We start from the raw sequence: 16322 nt of genomic DNA on the forward strand, positions 1-16322 counted from the left end.
TTGAGTGCAGTTTTTATTACGCGCGAGTTTAACCAAAACGACTGGTACGTCGACTCAGGCGCGAGCGCTCACATGGTGTCAGACAAAAGTTTGTTGACAAACATATCTAATGAACCGAAAATTAAGGAGATTATCGTCGCTGACCGCACGAAAGTACCAGTGTTGTGCTCAGGAGATCTTCAGTTAACCACGCGAGTCAATGGAACGACGCACAAGGTAGAAGTCAAAAATGTTTTGTGCATCCCCACGCTCACCACAAACTTATTATCAGTGAGCAGAATGATTGCAAATGGTAACAGAATATCCTTTAACAAGAGAGGATGTTACATTTACAACGCTCAGAACATATGTATTGGTGAAGCAAGCCTGGAGAATGATGTGTACAGATTAAACATTGAGAAGTCAGAGCAACTATTAGCAGCGGCAGTGCAGACCACTTGTGATACATGGCATAGAAGATTAGGTCATATAAACATGAGAGACCTTGAGAAGATGAAGAAAGGTGCAGTTGAAGGTGTATCTTACCAAGAAAAGTGTGATAAGAGCAAATCAAATTGTGTAGTATGTTGCGAGGGTAAACAAGCGAGGCTGCCCTTTCCCCTCAGCTCCAGCACAAGTAGCAAAATCCTAGAAGTGGTTCACACTGACTTGTGTGGACCAATGGAAAAGAAATCACTTGGTTCAGCAAGATATTACCTGTTATTTGTCGATGACTTCAGCCGCATGTGTTTTGTTTATTTCCTGAAGGAAAAGAATGAAGCATTCAAGTATTTTAGAGAATTTAAAGAGCAAGTTGAGAATCAACACTCAGAGAGGATAAAAATACTCAGATCAGATAATGGTGGTGAATTCTGTTCAGTAGAAATGGAAAACTACTTGAAAAGAAACGGCATTATTCACCAGAAGACAGTTGCCTACACACCTGAGCAAAATGGGTTGTGTGAAAGGTACAATAGATCAATTGTAGAAAAAGCACGCTGTCTTTTATTTGAGGCTTCATTTGATAAACATTTGTGGGCAGAAGCTGTAAATACAGCGGTGTACCTCAAAAACAGGTCACCAGCAGCTGGACTGGACAACAACAAAACACCTTATGAAGTGTGGAATGGCAGAAAGCCTAATCTCAACCATATCAGAGTCTTTGGAAGTCAAGTGATGACCCACATTCCCAAAGTGAGACGTGAAAAATGGGATAAGAAATCTGAAATGCTAAGACTTGTTGGGTATTCTGAAAATGTGAAAGGGTACAGACTATACAATGAAAAGACTCACAAAATAACTGTCGCAAGAGATGTTGTTGTGATGGAGAAACCAAGGAATGACAGAACAGAGATTATGGTTGAAGAGAGGGAGCCAGCAGGAGAAGCAGTAGAAGAGGAGAGTGAGGTGAGCACTGAGGAGACAACCACCGAACATGACCCTACGTATATCCTGAGTGAAACATCATCATCAAGTGACCAGGATGAAGATTTCAGTGAATGCTTGACAGCAGATGACTTAATATCCACTTCATCGAGCCATGCTGACATTCAACATGGTAAACGTGTTCGTCGTGCGCCAGATAGGTACGGTTTCGCGAACATTTGTGTTGAGGACCCCTCCAGTGAACAAATATCTCTCCAGGACGCTCTTCAAGGACCTGAAAAGGTTCAGTGGTGTAGTGCTATGCAAAATGAACTAAAGTCGTTCGAGGATAATAAATCTTGGGAATTAGTGGACAGACCCAGTGAAGGCACAGTAGTTCAAAATAAATGGGTTTTCAAAAAGAAGTGTGATGACCAAGGTAATGTGCGCTACAGAGCTCGTCTTGTCGCCAAGGGCTTCACACAAATCAAAGGTACTGATTTTAATGAAACTTTTGCTCCTGTTTTACGTTACTCAACTTTAAGATTACTTTTTGCTTTGAGTGTACAATTTAATCTGAAAATGAATCATTTGGATGTACCAACAGCTTTTCTTAATGGTGATATTGATGAATGTGTATTTATGGAAATACCAGAAAATTCAAATTTTGTAAATTGTCAGAATAAAGTTTTGAAGTTAAAAAAGGCAATCTATGGGCTGAAACAGTCAGCCAGAGCCTGGTACATAAAGGTAGAATCAAGTTTGTTGAAATTGGGTTTCCAAAAGTCCAAATATGAACCCTGTTTATTTATAAAAAGTCATGAAAATGTTAAAGTTTTTGTAGCTTTATTTGTAGACGATTTTTTTGTCTTTTATAATTGTGATAAAACCTACAAAGATTTGAAAAGAGTTTTAGAGTCTGAATATAAAATTAAAGATTTAGGACAGATAAAAAATTGTCTTGGTATGAATGTAAATGTTAAAAATAACTGTGTAACTTTGGATCAAGAACAATTTGTGAACAATATTTTAAAAAGATTTAACATGCTTGATTGTAAAACTATAGATACACCAATAGAAGTGAACTTAAAATTAGAAAAAGCTACTAAAGATTGTACTGAAACTTTTCCTTATCAACAGTTAGTTGGATCACTTATGTATTTGTCAGTACTTACACGCCCTGATATTTCCTATAGTGTCAGTTTTTTGAGCCAATATAATACATGCTTTAACGAAAGTCATTGGAATCACTTAAAAAGGTTATTAAGATATTTGCAAAAGACTAAAAATTTTGGGTTAAAATTTATAAAAAATAATAAAGAATTACAAGGTTTTGTAGATGCAGACTGGGCAACTTGCAATATAGATAGAAGATCTTACACAGGTTATTGTTTTGTGTTATCAGGATGTATTGTAAGTTATGAATCTCGCAAACAGAGAACAGTGGCCCTGTCTAGTACAGAGGCTGAGTACATGGCTTTATCAGAGGCATGCAAAGAAGCGATTTACCTAAAGAATATAATGTTAGAACTACATGCTTCTGATAAAGACAGACCATTGTGCTTATATACTGACAGTCAAAGCTCTCTGAAATTAGCTTATAATCCGTTATTCCATAAACGAACAAAGCACATTGATGTGCGACACCATTTTACTAGAGAATGTGTCGCTAATAATAAAGTTAAAATTAATTATTTGCCAACTTCTTCCATGCCAGCTGACATATTTACTAAAGGTCTTTGTGCTACCAAGCATTACAAGTTTATTGATATGATGGGATTATGTAGTGTAAAATAAATTAAATACTGTTGTTTGTAAAATTTAATTCCTATCAGTAAAAGTCACTTAGATGTAAGTACAGTGTTATTTTGTTAAGAGAGGGTGTTGAAGTTTATACTTAATCTGTGTAACAAAATAATAGTGGTGCCCTCTAGTGTAAGTTCTTGACTAACTGTCTACTTTTGAATAAACGTTAGTCTATGAGAAAATCACAAGCGCGTTTCAATACTATCCACCATGTCGACTCGTTACAGGTGCCGGACTTATTTAATAGCTGTGCCCCACGGTGTTATTCGCAGTAAAACGTAGCCTATATGTTAATCCAGGGTATCAGCTAACTCCATACCAAATTTTGTTAAAATTGCTCCAGCCGTTTAGACGTGAAGAAGTAACAAACATTCAGATACACACAAACTTTCGCGTTAGTGTGATAGTTGTCTGATATTTTATGTTCAGAGTGCTCTTTCTGAAAACAATCACTCGTCAATATTTTTATTAGAGACTTATTGTATTCTGAATTTGCATCTAACCAGAATCACCACACATCGGTAACATTGATTGCGTGGAGGTTGTATTTTGACGCTAGCGCGTTTATGTCTTTTACTTGAGATTATTTTATTGTTCAACAATAATTTGAAATTTTATTTTGAAACAGACAAACTTTTGCGTAATGTCATAAAAACGTCAGAAATGTTAAATAAAATTATGTATTTACCCGATAGTGATCGCTATTTAGCCATACCCTAAGTTCGTTAACATAAAATAAATACGTGAATTCATAAATTATTATGGACGGAATTGCTACCATATACCTATCTTAATTTTGAGTTTCCGATATTTCGGCATTGTTGCAAGCGCCATAGTCACGGAGTAACTGAGAAAACTTGCGGGTGAGATGTTATGGGCAGACATATTATCGATCTACACTCTTTCGGGAATTCATAAATGTTGATACTCATCCAAAACTCATCAGATAGCATTTCAAATCATTTATGTCACATGATCTGCTTCATCTATTTCATCTGTAACCGTAATAAGTGCTGCGGCCGCATAGACCATGACTCACGCGCAGGGTTAGCGTTCTGCGGGTTGACAATTTACTAATGGGGATAAATTGACCACGCTCTCGTTTTATATTGGCTTGCATTTGTAAGAAGGCTATACTTGGTAATAGCTTACTTTAACAAGCGTTTAACTCTGTTATTTTAACAACTTGAATAGCTGTTAGGGATTAGTTTGAATAGCAAAGAAATGTCCATATCGGTGTTTAAGTTATAGGGAATAATTTATTATGAATACATCATTATGCCTAAATAAGACAAACAATATATGATTTTTAAAGCTTTTATATAAAAGCAAAATCGTAGAAGATACATGGGGGTGATTTAGATACACGTCGATGTAAGGAATCTAAATTTTACTTTTAGACGTCACTTTACTGGCCACCCTGTATATTAAGAACGTTCTCAAAAAGCCTAATTTAACTGAGCTTTCTGTTTCTATAGTCGAAGACCTGCTTGTTTAACATTCCACTAAATGATATTAAAACAAATTATTGTTTAATGAATTTAATTATTTTTTTTATTTTGAAATGTCTCTATGCAATCGGTTTTCGAACCAACTCACAAAAATCGTCATTTAAAACATCGATGTAGGTATGTATCGGTTATAATTTTAGCAAGTTAAGTCGGTAGTAAGGTAGTACTTGCATACAACATTGTATCTGAATTGATGCGCATAATTCCAGCTATCTTTCGGCTTATAATTCCTTGTCTATGTAAAGCGGATTACACAGTCGCGACATTGTCTATGGCCGGGACACGGTTCCGGAACGCCGCCATTTGCAGACAATGGCGTCCCGCGCACACGCAAGGATTTGTCTGTTTCGCTATTTTTAATTCGATTTTTATTGCACGGTCCGAGAGAGCTTTTAAAAAGAAGCTTTTTTGCCTAATATAGAAAATACAAATTACTATTCCAATAAATATTGACATTCTTCTGAAACGCAGGCAGTACAGTATAGTGAGATTACAGGCCATGAGCTTCCTCGAAAACCTGATTAAAAATTCAATTATGCAACGCGAAAGTTTTAAATTAATAGGTAAAAGTACGCACTTAGCCTAGCTCAGACGACAGTCTCTCACAATCTAACTATGTATTTTAGATCCTTCGTGTAAACCTCAGCTTCATGGTATTGTGTAATAAATATGATTCAAAATCATAATATTGTCGTTCGTTAAGCAGTTTGGGCAACAGCATTAAGTCTTGACCTCTTCTGCAATATTTCGTTTACTTAAACATATGACCTGCCATTACAATAAATCTTCATGCTTTCGAAATTTGCAAGTTTGCAATAATCATATGTCTTAACCTAGAAGCTACCGATAATAACTCTTTAAGGAATGGATACGGCTTTAAGCTTCCCTGGAACGAATACTACTTATTGCTTTGTTATTCAATTATTCAACAGTTTATGCACGGCCATAATAATCGGCTAAGGGTGCAGCTACACAGCGAGTTCTTTACGGAGAGCTTTTCCGCGACTTCTTAATGATCAAAGTAGCAATTTGTGTGATTACCAGAAAGAAGATTGTGGAATTAGTAACGTAGACATACCAAGCAACCTTAAAAGAAATAATAAATTACGTTTACATAGGTAAGGTAGTCTTTTAAAAACATTGGAAGTGAAACTTAGGCTCAGTTTCACCACGTATCTTTGACCGTAACTATAACAATAACCGGTGTTTTTTGTATGGAGATTGACAGACTTTTGACGTTTGTCAAAGCTAAAGTAAAATGGGGCAACCCAGCCTTAGAATATTTCGTTTCGCGGAAATGGTACGGTTTTTCAAATTCAAAACACACTTCCCAAATATAGCTTGCTCTACCACCTTTTGCGGGATTTAAATGCATTATTGCTGGCTTTATAAATAATCTGTCCTAGAAGGCTACGTAGGGTACCTATCGGTAAGCTGGAAATGTTAATATTGCTATTAAGAAATATTTAGAAAAAAATGAGAAAAAGTAAATTACATTTATAGATTGGTTGTGATGGAGAACCATGGTCTTGGTAGATCAACATGAAGAAAACTTATTGATGTGGCCTATTGGTACTCTAACTTTATAATGTGACTGGACCCTAAGGTCTCTAGTCGTTGGCGGTATTCTTTGTCATAATAGAAATCATTATTCATAGCGGAATGCTAAGTTTCTATGACGATAGCATTCAAAGGGTAATTTTCTATGCGCTTTCAAAATTCAATTTGCGTTTTGAAGTAATTATTTACTTCCGAGAAGAATCTTAAGCCACGTTCAGATATCGCTTGGTTCGTTTCATATCTGGTACCTTAGGATAGCAGATTTTATAAAGTTATATAGCTACATGTTTTATTTTACTACTAGGTGGACCGACGATCTGGTAAAGGTCGCGGGTAGAGCCTGGATGCGGGCAGCGCAGGACCGTTCATTGTGGAAAACCTTGGGGGAGGCCTTTGTCCAGCAGTGGATGTCATTTGGCTGAAACGAATGTTTTATTTTATCTTTTTCACATATTTTCACGTAAATTTATTAACTTAAATGTGTCATTAAAATTATTGCCCAACTAGGTAACTTTCCAACTTTGAAAAGGGCCGAATGAAATTGAGGAATTTTTTGGCCTCTATAGATCTTTAAGATCAAAATACCTATCCAAAGAAGCGAATCAGATACAAGTCCATACAAAAGGAACGATCCCACGGCGTACTCAAGCTATGACAATACTACATCAAATCAGGCGGGCGGCATGCCATAAACTCAGATTTGACATCGCCTCGCTACAGGGAGACCATAATATTTTTCAATATCTTAGAAATGGCAATATAACAGAATTATTATTTGTAAAATTCAAATAACTGCGGCAACGAATATCAGTTGAATGTCTTAAAATAATGTTAAAAAATCGTTGAGCTACGAAATAACTGAAAGCATGCAACGGAAACATAGCGCCCAGGTGGCTTGACTATTCCTAACATAAAGAAATAGTAGAGCATGAGCTACGTAATAATTCGAAATTGAAATTAACTTATTTTCCAAGTAGGCTTTTTAAAAACTCTTTTACAAGTCCCCACATCAAGGCAATTTCTTCTTCTTCTTATTCATGGTCACATTGAGGAGTTGTTTACATCGGTTGTAGTGGCGGATAAAACTCTCCGCACGATAATTTGGCTTCACTGTCTTAATAAATGATGCTACTGAGCTGTTGACCAACACTGTCAAAATGTTTCGTATGATTACGGGATGTAGAGTTTTAGTAGGATGTTTAGTTAGTAAGAAGTTATTTGTTTAGTTTAGGTGTTAGTAATAAGTTCAGCAGTGGACGTCCTATGGCTGAAATGATAATGATGATGAAGTCTGTTATTTGTTTGTAGTTATAGTATTTAAATAAATAAATATGAATCTGGTCACCCTAGCCCACGTGACATCGCCGAAACGGGCCGGTCGGGCTGCGCGCGCGCTTGTCCGCTGTATAAGGCGCGACGAGAGCCGCGTGCATATTTATTCATTGCCGGCGCCCGCGCCGCTGATTCAATGCTAACTCGATGGGGAAAATATTGGCTTTAGAGTTGCATACCTAGGTAACTTTTTCCATGAAAAAACTTCTAAATTAAATCATCATCATCATCATCATTATTTCAGCCATAGGACGTCCACTGCTGAACATAGGCCTCCCCCAAATAAGAGATCAAACAAGTGTATCAGAATACCTTTAAAGCGACACTGTATGGATCAATGTAAATCATGGCGGTACCTTCAGTCGGATCAAAACACATGTTAACAGGATTTGAAAGGTCGTATTTTTTGTGGAGCTTTTTCAAAACTCCTGCGGCTTATCTCGTGCGTTCACACGAACGGATTTGTTGGGACGTCTGTTTTTTGTCTCCCTTAGGTGTGGTGCAAGGGACGAGAGGGAAATACTGTGTCAATGAAATCTTTTTTCCATTCTACATTCAGGATTTCAGGTATTGTTTTGTGAATTTAATTTTGAGAGACTTAGATTGAATATTGTTACGCTACCGCTAAGTGAGAGATCTTTTACTTAAATCTATCACAAACATTTCACTTTCTAGAAGCTTGTTAAAAAGATAGTCCTACACAAATGATATCATTGAAGTATAAGTATGTCTCTTCAGCTAGAGACTTGGGACACGCCATAGTATGTCCTCGTCTGTCACTACTCAAGGATCTGTTTACAAACTGGGCTAGAAATGTGAAAGAAATGGGACTTTCGATTTTACGGACTACCGTGTGGGGTGTCTTACGGAACATTTTTGTGTCTCATTCAACTTGTTAGTATGGGATTTCTTTCATGTGCGAAAAAAACATGAAACATTATGCTCGATGGGAACGTTCAGATATTCGATGAATGTCATCATTGTAAATTTATTGATGCACAACAAACAGTAATTTTATAAATTATCTTGACTTTGTGAATCAACTGATTGGTATCAATCAAGTTTCACACTTCAACAAATACATAGATGATACAAATTAGTTATTTCCTATGCCTAGTCCATTTCTTTATGTTATTTAGTTTGAGCTAAACAAACATGGGGAACCCATAAATTCAAGCATATTGTCCCATCGTAAAATTACTCTCCAACACGTCATTGACACACTCACAGCGTCGGAGGAAATCACAGCTCGTCACGTACTTATAAACCCATATAATTTTATCTCCTACCCACAATTAGGGCAGGATCCGCTCTTTGCATTACCCTAAGTGGTCATAAAAAATGCGGTTGATCCTGCTCGTAAAACATGGCGATCGTCTGCCGAGTGCTCTTATGGGTACTGTCGATTTTTATTGCTTGAACATCATTATGATATTATGAATAAACAAAAACATAGATGCTCTTGTTGTTGAAAGGAAGATAAAGAAGTTTTGTAATGTACATGAACGATTGCATCCTCGTGATTATCTGATTGTAGAGATGACAATTGTATTTATTATTTATTATATTTAGAGTAGTGTGACTAAGAATGTTTAAAGAAATAATCAAGATCTTTGACTGCTTTGCTATTAGTGAACAATTTTATGAAAATGTATTTTTCTTCTATTTCAGGATGGAGAGCGTTTGTTTATGGGAGCCCCAGGCAGCTTCTACTGGCAAGGTAATATTTAACTTCAATATTTCAGCCATAAACAGTTTGTGTAAAATAATTTAAGTGTCAGACTTTCAGTGCATCAATTTTATTGTATTGACATAAGAATTTATGTATTGAAAGTCTTAGGTGATGGGAAATCACTATGATGAAGTCCTGAAGTCCTCGGTTATTTGTTATTACTTTCCTAATCGGATTTTTGCTCTACAAATCAAGAAGAATGATGCGCCACTACACTACCCATCGAAGTTGAAGAAAGGAAATCGCCATACTGAATATAAATTAATTGTAAAAAAACTTCTAGGGCAATTCCAGAACCAATGAATGTTTACTGATTGAAATTTTAATCCCACCCCGCAGGGCGGACCATTACCGTAGACATTACGATCGAAAACTTCAACTACTTTATGCCGACTATACCACAGGAAGGTAAATCCCACCATCGCCGATTGACCACTTAACCGATAACATAACGAGAGGCTTACGAGCGCCTAATTCTCAAATCAGCCTATAATACCATTATTTGTTGTTTTAAATCTATACCGCAGCTTTAAATTTTACTGTACAACCAGAAACAATACCAACCCTTTAAATAACTCTGTAAGTACAGTATTGTTTAAAGACAGATGGATTTAAACCGACTTTTACTACTATTTTTTAATCGGTACTTGCTTGCATAAGGAAATAAATTCTGAATTGACACGTATATCTATCTGGATTCTAACAATGTATTTCTTTATGTGAAATACTTCCAATTACCGAAAAATTAATAGTGGTAGTCATTAGCTTCCCAGATCATGGTGTACTTACAATATAACTCACTTGGAACGTCCACGAGGCTTTCCCCAGATTTCTCCATACTGTAAAACTCTTTGAATCCAAAAATTAGAGTAGATGGATTGAATATTTGTAGCAGTAGCAGGACCGAATGGATTGTAACATGCACGATGTACCTATTAGATGTTGATGGAATACCATTCATTATTGTGCTAACTATAAGTCATGTATTTAGATGATATGAAAGAATCATTATTATACTTCTTCGAAATATTTTAACTTATCATTTAAATGTAAATAAAATATTATTTATATTGTAATAATTTACACAATTTCTATCACCGTTTATCTTGATTAGAAGTATTTAATATTTATTAAATGAGAAGGTATAAAACCGTATAACGCTTTAAATTATAAGAACATCGTCAATAATTGCTTTTAATAGGTACTAATTAATCATAATACTCGTTGGCTTTACATTAATTTGGTTAATTAACAAGGATTTGGTGATATATTTAACATTATTAAAATATCCCTGAATCCTAACGCTTTTTGAGGAGGTGTGATTTTAACATAATGAAGATTTTTTGGATGCCAAAAATGCGTTTTATTGTTTAATCACTCATCCCAAAATGACAAGTCAAAATTGTTGTTTTATAAACTTTAAATAATGGATACCTAATGATATTACTTGTTTGATTGAAAATAATGAGTTTTGTGAAATGGTCAGTGTTGTTCAATTGTATCATTTAATAATTTTAATATCATTAATATCACTGCATTGGAATGATTCATAAGTCTGTTTGATTTATTATCTTCACATTGAAATGTACGGTAAATGGCTGCTAATCACAGTCGCTTGAGCAATCATGAGTCATCAGATCAATGTTTACTTCACTTCATTATTTGTGACTGTCTGGAATGGCATTGAAATGTACTTGAAAATTGTTCTAATCTACATTAAAATATTCAAGAGAAGGACAGCCGCACTAACTACTAACACAGTCTAACTCACTAAATCTGTTGTAGGGCAACTCTACTCTCGTAACGTGAGTCAAATCATGCTGATCGCAACCCCTGAAGCCAGTCCTAAGTACGACGACTCTTATATGGGATACTCAGTCACTGTTGGCGACTTTGTCGGTCATGGGATCCAAGGCGTTGCTGTCGGAGTCCCCAGAGGAGCTGATTTGAAGGGATTGGTATGTTTCAATAATTTCCTGAAGTAATATTACATCACATTGGGATTTTGTTTTACAAAAATTCAATTGTTTATCAGGTTGTAATATACACACGAGATCTGGAGAATTTCAAAAACATTACCGGATCCCAGATCGGTGCTTATTTCGGGTACAGTCTGGCCTCCGGCGATATCGACGGTGATGGAACTGACGACATCATCATTGGCGCTCCCATGTTCACGAGGAAGAAGAGCGATGGGTACGAACACGGAAGGGTCTATGTTATTTACCAGGGAAGGGACAGGGTGAGTCTAATTATTATTCGAACCTTCAATACAAGCTAAAGAGAATAAATTGCAGATACCTAACTAATATTCTCTTTGGGAATTTCCAGACGTTCACAAGACATCATTCTCGTACTGGTGAAGTATCCAAGGGTAGATTCGGTCTAGCTGTAACATCTCTTGGCGATATCAACTTGGACGGCTTTGGAGGTACATGAAATTCCCTCCATCATTATGTACTTTCTGATTTTCTTCTGTAATTGACAAAAGTGTAATGATTTGTCATGGTATTACAGACGTTGCAATCGGAGCTCCGTACGGTGGAGAGAATGGCCGTGGTGTGGTCTACATTTACCTCGGCAGCAAGAATGGCATCTCCGAGAAGCACTCCCAAGCCATCACTGCCGAGGAGATCTCTCCCACTCTGACTACGTTTGGTTTCTCCCTCTCTGGAGGAGTTGATTTGGACAACAACAACTACACTGACTTGGCTGTTGGAGCTTATAAGTCGGATAGCATCGTGTTTCTTAAGTAAGTATCTATTCTTCTAGGCAACTGTTATTTGAGTATTTTAAGTTTATAATCTATGTATGTTGCTCAAGAAAGACAAGAAAACGTACTTTATTTATGTAGAATTCTAGTCCGCTATTACTTACCACGTTGCCTGGTTTGTTGGCTAGTTATCAAGGGCATTTTTGACATACCATGAATTGCAATTTTAAACCGAGTTTTGAAGGGTTCATTCTCAAGTCTTGAGACTTATCTAACTCTGTACTCCTTTTATTTTTCAGGTCCCGTCCCGTAGTGAAAGTGATGGCAGACGTAAAGTTCATGGGCGAGAGCAAGACCATAGCTCTGACCGAGAAGCGCTGCACCCTCGGCAACGGCACGCGCGTCGCCTGCGCAGACGTCATGTTCTGTCTTACGTACAACGGCATCAACGTCGATCAGCAGATCAGTAAGTATCTTTATTAGATCCATTTCTTTGATAACCGATATTCGTGACGTATTTCTATCTTGTTTTGGTTTTTTAGTTCGTCAGATTTCTTGTTTCATATTGGTACATTCCGTGTACCCTGTAGACTGATCTTGCTATATATTTATCATGTATTAGAATAATGTATTCTTATTTCCAAGCGGAGGGATATATCTGCTACTTCGGTGAGTAGTATGAGTAGAGAAACAATTGGCACTTATCACAAAATTGTAGCTTAGGGAGACACGTGTTTGTTTACTGTTAGTTGTTTCATGTGAAGGGGCACAAACTATTGTTTTATATATAATTATGGACATTAATCTGTCATTCATCAGTAGAAATAAATCATTTATCAAATATTACTCATCAAAACTGTATAATAGACTAAAATTAAATGTAAATAATACCACTCTTGTAACGTGACTCACTCTAGATTTCGATGTTAGAAACAGTTCACTTGATTATTACACTTGTACGTATAATAAATGTCTGCTAAACGTCATGGGAAGTCAATAATTTATTCATGCTAATAAACCAAATTACAGATTTCGAAGTGACCTTGGACCTGGACTCGCGCCAGAAGACCTCGAAGCGGCTGTTCATGATGGAGAGCCGAGAGACCACCTACAGGACGCACATCCTACTGACGCAGGGGCAGCAGGAGTGCAGGGACATCAAGGTTTATGTGGATGTAAGTGTCATCGTCATTTAGTCTCGACTAAGGAGTACTACTCTTTTAACTTACGAGAGGCAAATGGAGGAATTGGTCTGCTACCCACACTGGCCAAACGGGTGAGGATGATCTAGCTATATCATGAAAACAAATTACAATTTTGTGATGTCAAGCTATTAAACCAAATGAACTACGGCTATAGCGTGAAAACCTAGTACTAGTACTAGTAGATAATATGATAGATTTAATTGGCTCCGTGCACGATTACAGCGCCAACTAGCGTCCACAACTTTGTGGGCTCTGTCACATTGACATTTAGGTCGTATATTTGTGAAAAAATATCGAAATGAAAAAATAATAAATATTTTCGACTAATAAATTGTTGTGATATCACGATTTGGGTGGAAAAAAGGGTTTGAAATCATTTTGGTCATTCAAATCAAATGAGGTAAGTCCTAAAAGTGTGTTTAATTTTGATTGTGTCAGGGTTTGTTTACTTCATTTATAGTTGTAGTTTTACAGTAAAACAAAAAGAAAAAGCTACTTTAACGGTTTCATTATATAACAGTAAATATAATTAAATGTTCCTGTATCGTTAGTAATAAATTAAATATCGTTTTCAGATCGAAATGAGTATTGTTTTGAAGACCGGGTTTGTGAGTGTTACAATATCAAATTCCAACCACAAACCGTATTTAAAGGAAAGTTGTTGGTATTGGCTGGACAAGTCCGAGATGTAGAAGAATTAGGAACAAAACAAGGGCAGAGTTCAATAATTCACGCTCTGATCATAAGGCAAACATCTGTGCACAACAACTACTGTGACTCATTTTTGTACTACCACGTTGTATAGTCTAATTATTTCCAAATTGTAAACGGCTATTAACCCTTAAATGGTTTCTGTCCGTTATAAAGGACATGTCAAACAATTGCCTACAGAATCTAAATTAAAGCAATTTATCGACTTTTAAGGGATATTTTATAAAAAGCATGATATTTTATGTGAAACACGGGGCAGTAGTTTTAAAAATTAAGACAGTTGAATAACTGCAACAGCAAGGTCAAGTTTTCGCTGTTGATAAATATGGCAACACTGGGGGTATTACACTTGTTCTTGTGCTTTATTGACTGATTTTAGAATATTAACGAATAAAACTGACGATTATTGCCAAAACTGTAAAAAAATATAGATTTTTTTTCATTCATTTCAAGGTTACAAATGTTATGTCACTTAAAACGGACAACGCCATGTATCAGTAATAAATACTCATGTTGATTTTTAGACATTTTTACCCCATTTCCCCCTTTTAGGGGTTGAATTCTGAAATAACCTGAAACACGTGTTTATTAATTTATCCATAGGAGTACTCCTGTGAAGTTTCGAATTAAATAGTGCAACTAATTTTGTTTCGCCCTACAAACTTTGGACCCCCATTTCACCCCCTTAGGGGGTAATTTTGGAAAAATCCTTTCTGATAACACCCTTAGACCCTAATAAGGAACCTACATGCCAAAATTTGTGTCTTTATACCCACCGGTTTGGGATTTATGTTGATATATCAGGTAGTCAGTTTCTCTTTTTATACAGGGTGTTGATTTCAATACTCGCCATATTTATTTAGGTGATATATTATGACTTACATAAACGCATTATCCACCAAAAAATAAATTACAAACGAAAGTGGAATTTTTAGCGAATATTTTCCGTGCAACATCAACTGTACTATGGCTCGCAATAATGCAATACGTTTACTGTGGCACGGGCACCCATCGAGCTACGCGGATCGCTCGCTTATCATGTTGGATAGTCTACTGAAGGATACGTAAAGTTGGTAGTGTAAATAGGTATTTTTCTTTGACTAACTAAAGTTAAAGTTCGTTTTAAATTAGTTTGCTGTTTCCTATGTGTGTGTGAGTGTATTGGAGCGCTTTCCGCCACTACCTACCGCGACGGCGGGAGTATTTTCTACACAAAATTACCAGATTATTCACTTCCTACATTAAAAAGGAATGTCCTTTAAGTTTAGAGCTAGGTACTTACCGATGCGACTTCAGATGCGTTTCCACGTGCCCTCCCGTAACAGTAAACCATGTTTACGTATCTACTCACGAGCACTGTACGTATGGTTAGGCATATTCCTAACACTCACTCACTATTACCACACTCACTATCACACGTTCACACACTAACTACTCAAAACCGCACGAGAAAACAATCAAAAATCGCAAATTTGCAATTAGAAAAGCACATTCGATGACCGAAGATCAAAGATCTTCGTTAACTAAAGATCCGTCCTATCATAATTAATGCTCTTATAGCAAGCTTCCAAAATACTCAAATGCAAATGATTTGTAGTAGCTCAATCGTTATTATTAAAACGATAAGAATATCAATACATTTTGATAGTTATTTCGTGTAAGTAATGAAATTAAGTTCATTTAAAATAATCACGAACATGATGATGAATTATTTTATGTAAGTTATGAAAAATGGAAGTTTAACCTGAACCTTACTAACAGCCTAACAGTCGTTCAGGGAATTTAAATTAAACGCCGATAGAAATTAAATTACGTTATTATTTTAAAATAATTTTTTACAGAGATAGAACACGGTAACGGTAGTAAGAAGTTTATGTACTAGAAAACATTTATCAAGCAGAGAGGAAGAGAAAAGTTGATGTTACAAGGCAAGAAATAAAGAAATAGCGATTGAGTACTAGGAATTCTAAATACGAGCTAGATTTCGCGGAGCGTGCGCGCAGCCTCTCGACGTGGGAAGCAAAATCGGACTGATGAATGGAGAAAATCGATGATCCACGATTGAGCGCCGATGACGCCCGAAACACGAAGATGAGCGAAGTGCGAGCCCGATATCCGTGCGGCGGTCGGTATTATTGTATGTATTTAAATGAAAGAAGTGCTAAATGATAGAAATTTTGTTTAGATACTGAAATCAATCGAGTTTAAAAACAAAATCTTGTCTTATCTCCTATCGAAAGTAAAGGAACAAGAGTTTGCCAGTGTGTTATTTCTAGGTGTTCAGTTTGCGGTAAGTTAAGTTTTATTTTAATAATTACTATCGTAAAGACGTAAAAGTTATTAAGGTAGAGAGCTAAAAATGTAAGGAATAACGAACCTGTATGAAAGAGCATTATTGTCATCTGTTT

General features: G+C 36.3%; 1 protein-coding gene across 2 annotated transcripts in view; it reads left to right on the plus strand.

Moving 5' to 3' along the window:
- LOC135072054 (integrin alpha-8) overlaps positions 1-16322 on the plus strand; it is a 127224-nt gene that overhangs the window by 98695 nt on the left and 12207 nt on the right. The window contains exons 6-13 of one of the 2 annotated variants that reach the window (XM_063965991.1): positions 9225-9273; positions 9625-9693; positions 11071-11243; positions 11321-11527; positions 11617-11716; positions 11803-12037; positions 12298-12464; positions 13028-13173. In XM_063965991.1, coding sequence (XP_063822061.1) covers positions 9225-9273; positions 9625-9693; positions 11071-11243; positions 11321-11527; positions 11617-11716; positions 11803-12037; positions 12298-12464; positions 13028-13173 — 1146 coding nt within the window. The remainder of the gene's footprint in view (positions 1-9224; positions 9274-9624; positions 9694-11070; positions 11244-11320; positions 11528-11616; positions 11717-11802; positions 12038-12297; positions 12465-13027; positions 13174-16322) is intronic. The other variant, XM_063965992.1, reaches the window with a different exon arrangement.

Source organism: Ostrinia nubilalis, chromosome 5 (genome assembly GCF_963855985.1).
Source record: "Ostrinia nubilalis chromosome 5, ilOstNubi1.1, whole genome shotgun sequence".
Lineage (NCBI taxonomy): Eukaryota > Metazoa > Arthropoda > Insecta > Lepidoptera > Crambidae > Ostrinia > Ostrinia nubilalis.